At 50.5% G+C, this 5,388-nt stretch overlaps 1 protein-coding gene across 1 annotated transcript; it reads left to right on the top strand.

Moving 5' to 3' along the window:
- Nucleotides 1–586: 586 nt before the first annotated feature.
- Nucleotides 587–4,558, top strand: MRPS15 (mitochondrial ribosomal protein S15; the record flags this gene model as incomplete). Its single annotated transcript, XM_010187954.1, has 7 exons — nt 587–649; nt 950–1,025; nt 1,815–1,863; nt 2,314–2,398; nt 3,257–3,315; nt 3,916–4,107; nt 4,439–4,558. Coding segments are annotated over 7 exons (644 nt in total), but the record flags the coding sequence as incomplete, so codon positions are not given.
- Between the last annotated feature and the right edge of the window lie 830 nt (nt 4,559–5,388).

The raw sequence follows: 5,388 nt of genomic DNA, 5'->3' as shown, positions 1-5,388 counted from the left end.
AAGTCTGTACTGGACAACGTGTTTGAGGTGCAGGTGAATGACCTGAGGCAGGTACTGACTCCAGTAGCGGGGACCTTGGAAGAGCAGTTGGAAGAATTTGTTCTTGAAAGGTCAAAGAATGGCTCAGTTCAGGCTGCTGGTGAACATTCTGGTCTGTACCACGCTGTGGTGCTCGAAGGTTGTCTCCAGGTCTCGTTGCTGGGATGGTCCAGAGCAGCCCGGCCAGCTCACACGTTAAATTATTTGAATTAGTTCATCAGAGTAAACCCTCTCAATGAGCAAGTTCAGCTGGGGAGACCTCGTGCTTCAGCTCAGTGTCTGTAACCCCTTCCTGCTGCTCTGTTCTCACCATCTGGATTCAGAGCACCTTGAAACAACACAGCTTCACCCATTTATTTTAGCACCTCTGTGAGAACCACGCTGAGCCGTTGCACGCCCCTTTGCGACAAAAGACCTGGTGGCCACTGATCACTTTGGAGTCTAAGCACTCCGACCAGTTTTCTAGTACAGACTGGGCAATGTTTAATATGTGGATAGGTGAAAAGGTGCATGCAAGTCTGATAAGTCTTTGTTTTCTTCCATCAAGCTTACAGCCCCTTTATTCAGGCAGCCAGATGTTACGCCAGACCTGTAAGAAGGAAGAAAAAAGGTACGTCAGGGTTACCGGGACCACGGGGTGAAGCGTTTCACTGCTGACATTGTTGGAGTTGCACTTCAACGCCGCAGGAAGAGAGGGTATTTGGAGAAATCAGTGGGTTTCACTTTAAAGATGCAGATGTATGCTCATCATGAGAGGAGAGAGGAAATAAAATCCCTGTTGCAGGATTCTGCAGTCCTGCAGCTTCTCGTCTGGAGCACACAATCGATTTTCTTTGCAGCTTGTTTCCTCTGATGGAGTTTGCTCTGAGTGTGTACTGCCCTTCCTCAAACGTGGATCTTCTCTTTGCAGACATCCCCAGCCACTTGGATGATCTCCCTCCCACGATGCTGAAGAAAGACTATGCCAACCTCCCAATAATGAATAGGTATGATGCAGGGAGAGGGAATGACTGTTCTCTTCAGGGATTGCTGTCGTAGATGCACGTCACCACAACGGGTGGAAGCTGCCACCTGCTCAGTAATTCGTGCTCTGCAGTCACTGGGACGCAACTGAGCACAGAAACTGCAAAGTTGTTTTGAAAGATTTGCAGAAGCAGTCGCTGATCAGGGATCTGTAAGGGTTTTGTTCAGTTCAGTGCTGGCTGCCCACATCTTCTGGGGACTTTGTCGAAAAAAAGAAATAATCTTGAGTTACTGGAAAGAATCTTGAACCCGGGGCTGGAGAGCGCTGTTTAAACAGCTCAGAACGAACGGCTGCTTCTGAAGTCTGGACCTGGAGTTCAGCATTTCTGTGCTTTGATTCTGGAGCCGCTCGTGTGTGGAGCCTGGAGAGCCCCCAGTGGCACAGCCGAGACTTTCACAGACCTTGGAATGAGCCCGTTTTGAATGTAATTATTTTGTCCTTGTGCACTTAGTTGGGGGTTCATCTTCAGCGCCCGCTTTGCACGTAATGGTTGTGGAACTGGTGAGACCTCATCATCATTTGAAGTAACGCTGCTCCCGCAGCAGCAGAACTGCTTGAAGCTCCTGTGATCTCAGCCGTGATTTTTCTTTGGAATGCAAGAAGCCGTTTACGGCTGACGGGTTTGGGAGGGGAGGAGAGGTGCTGTGCGTTTGTAGAGTAAAAGTTGAGTTAATGTGTGCTGAAAACCTCATTTCTGTTGCTCAGTAAACTTCGTTTCTAGCTTATGAACTAACCTGCAGTCTCTTTGCAGTGTGGATGATGTAGTGAAAAGGCTGTTGTCACTGGAAATGGCAAGCCAGGTTAGTTTCATTCTCCTTGCATAAAAAAACTAGAAGATTTGGTGAGGACGTTTGTGTAAGACTTGTGTGTGGTGTTAAATGCCTTCACTTTTGTTATCTTGAACTGTTGCTCGGTAGCTGCAAACCTGGGGCTATTTATTACATGAGGGTGCTATGTCTTGTATGCTCTTAAAGTTTATCGTGCAGTCTTCTTCATGACAATAATTAGGTACTAAAATGAGAGGAGAAAGTATTGGGCACTCACGGGGATGTGAGCTGTCTTGTTACTGCTCATGGCTGGCCTGGATTCCTGCGGGTCCTTTTTGCAGCACTGGTTAAACACACAGCGATGGACTTGAGAAGAGCTGTTAATTACAAACCCTTTGTCTGGGCCTTTGGGAAGGGAGCGGGGGGTGTCTCAGACCTTCAGTGTTCCCCAGAGGGTGACAAGCTCTTTTCTGTTATCCACAGCGGGAGAAGGTGAAAATAAAGACACAGCAGCTGGTGGAGAAGGTCAGGAGGTCTCCCAGCGACAACGGCTCCTTTGAGGTGCAGGGTAGGTTAAAGCTGTAGAAGGCTGTTGTTGGCTGATGCCACATCTCTGCTTTTCTTCAGCTGTTCCACCCCAGTGCTTTACGTTTCCTGTATCAGCCAGGAGTCTTCTCCGACAGCAGCTGCGGGGCAGGCGGCCTGCAGTGCATCCTGCAGTGCCCCCTGCTCGGGGTTTGGGAACGTCACAGCGGCAGTGCACGCACTTACTGGGGCGCTTTCCAAATCCCTGCTCCACATCCACCCTCCAAAGGCAGCACCTGCCTTGTTCTGAAGTGCTTCTGAACAGGAAGCATCGCACTGCATTCATTGCCAAAATATTAGATTTAGCCATTGTTTAGATGTTAGCTCTGGCTGAAGCACAGCACAGTGCAGGGATGAAGGCCGTGCTGCTGCTGACCGAGATGCACGCATTACCATTACCAAAGGCCCTCAGTTTCTCAGGACACCACCAGTGCCTTTCTCCAAAGCCTGAAGTCACAGGGAGCTGCCTGCTGCTCTTGGAAATGCACTCCCAATGTCTGTCTGTTCCTCCAAAGCTTGAACCAGGCAAAGTGAAATGAATGTCAAGCCCCCGGTAATTAAATGAGCACAAGAGGCATTTTACATAAATTCTGGTGTTAAAATTTTAACCTCTAACTGAGCAGCTTCACAGCAGTGACAGTGCTGACCCCGGTTGTGTAGGGTGAGTTCTGTGGCTCGTTTTGTGTTTATTCAGAGGCTGTGCAGTGCTGTTTGCTGTGGTGCTGTGGGTACCCAGGAGAGCAGCAGGGCTCATCTGGCAGTGCGCAGGGAATGCAAATGATCCTGTCTCAGCCTGGGAAGCTGCTGCTCTCACACGGCTTCTTCTGTCTCTTCTTTACAGTTGCCGCGTTGACTGCCAAGATACGCACTTACGAGGAACATCTCCAGATGCATCCCAAGGTAACCATCAGCAGTCTGAGACAGCAGCTGTTCAGGTTGTTTTCTCAGTTTAGGACAAAAGGAGTTTAATTCTGGGGATTATGGCTTTCCTAAGAAGGTTTATAAAATAGTTATAACCATCCTCTGGCTCAGTCACAGCCACGCTCCCAGCGACTGAGATGGGGAGCGTGTTCTTTTATGTTGCTGGGTTGGTGGAAATGGCTGAGCAGGTTCCTTTGAACAGAGCTGAGCTGGATTTATCCTCGCTGCAGATGTGGCTTCACCGCTCAGTTTTCAATGTAATTAATGTTATCACTTCAGCAGCTGCATTCTCTCTTTGCCTACAAAACTGTCTGGTGAACGGGGCTGTGTTAATGTCATAACGACCACTTCCCTACCCGAAGCAGAATGAAGGGAGCAATTTCAGTGAGAAGTAAATTAAATCTCGGGTCTCCTCGTAGTGACCTAATGGGCTTGCAGTATCTGCCAAGAAAAGCTCTTCCAAGATACTGTCCTTAACCTGATTGTTTCCTTGCAGCCATAACCTGGTTTATTCTAAGTAATTTATTGGAATGGCAGTATAATCTGTCTGCAGTCTACTGAACGTGGAGTCCTTTGCAGGATAAAATTAACCGTCGCCGCATGCTGATGGCCATGGATCGCCGGAAGAAGCTCCTTGCGTACCTGCGCCGTGTCCGCTACGACACCTTCGAAAACACCTGCAAGCAGCTGAACATCCAGTACAGCCTGCCCCCCGGCTACAGGAGGAGGATCACCAAGCGCTGGCTTGTGAAGAAGGCTTTCTGCATCAAGGTAGGGAGCTGTATGGAGGGAGAGCCTCGAAGCTGGAGTAGAACAAAAATCCCTGTATAGGAGGGCACACTTGGAAAAGACTGATGCTAATGCATGCTTTGAATTTGAGGGCAGGGTGGTAACGTCTGTAGAGAAATGCATAATAAGCTTGGCAAAGAGCTCCATGAAAGACTCGAGTAGTCTCCAGGGTACCAATGGCTGGAGCCCTGGGGGAAGTGCACAGCACAAGAGGCCTCCTGGCCTCTGTGGGCAGCGGTGGTGGAGCCGCTGTGCTCGGCAGCAGGCAGCTCTGTGTCTCCCTTCTCTCACCACCCTTGCGCTCCTCTTGCAGGTGTTCCAGGAGGCACAGAAGCTGAAGGCAGAGGATAAGATAAAACACAGGAGGGAGTGGCAAACAAGAAGGAGAGCTGCAAAGGAGAAGGAGGCGCAGCACGAGGGGACGCCTGTGTAGCAGCACACTAAGGCTGGCCTGGCTGGTTCCTTTAACAATAAATAACTACCCAAAGATCTAAAACCTCTTTGCTTCCGTGCCTGCGTGGGCTGCGCCGCGGCGAGCACCCGGAAGAGTGCAGTGAGTGGTTTGAGTGGTTTAGAAGTTAAATTTGAGGCTGGTGCGCTGGATGGTGGTGTGAGCAGTGTGATTTGTGTGACGGGGATACCTGGGGGACATCACCACCTTGGGACAGGGGAGGCAGCGATGCCTTCGAGGGCGAACACCTCTGAGCTGTGTCCATCGCCGGTCGTTACCCAGCACGGCTGGGGGATTGCGACGTTGGGTACCACTGACCTGGCTGCTCGGCAGGGATTTGGGCTGAGGGATGATGAACGAGGAGAGAGAATGAGGTTATTTCAAAACAAGGCAGCCCTGTCAGGGGCTTCTCACAGGAAGATGCAGATTGATTGGGAGCTCTGCTGCTGTTGTGTAAATAACCCGGTGTGTAATTTCCCAGCAGACTTACACATTTATATTCGTTTTTTGGCAGTCATCCCTCTGTCATTCTCAAATCTGGAGGTTTGTGTGTCACCTCAAACGCTGCTGGTGGTGCTAAAGGATTCCGGTGTTACCGGGATCCCCAATTCACCGCTCTCCTTGGCTTCTGACTCCCTGTCCCCGTTCCCCGCAGCTGCGGTGGCCACGGTTGCCCAGTGCGGCACCGAGCCCTTCGTTACTGCACCGAAATTCCCCGGTTTTAACCATTTCCTTACCGCTTCCGCTTTTCTCTCCCACCAAAACCGACCAATCCCGTCCCGCAGCGCAGGGGCGGCGCTTGCACGCGCGCC

The sequence above is a fragment of the Mesitornis unicolor genome, unplaced genomic scaffold (assembly GCF_000695765.1).
Source record: "Mesitornis unicolor isolate BGI_N332 unplaced genomic scaffold, ASM69576v1 scaffold33767, whole genome shotgun sequence".
In the NCBI taxonomy this organism is placed as follows: Eukaryota; Metazoa; Chordata; class Aves; order Mesitornithiformes; family Mesitornithidae; genus Mesitornis; species Mesitornis unicolor.
Note: the sequence above shows the minus strand (reverse complement) of the source record. Positions and strands in the feature narration are given on the sequence as shown.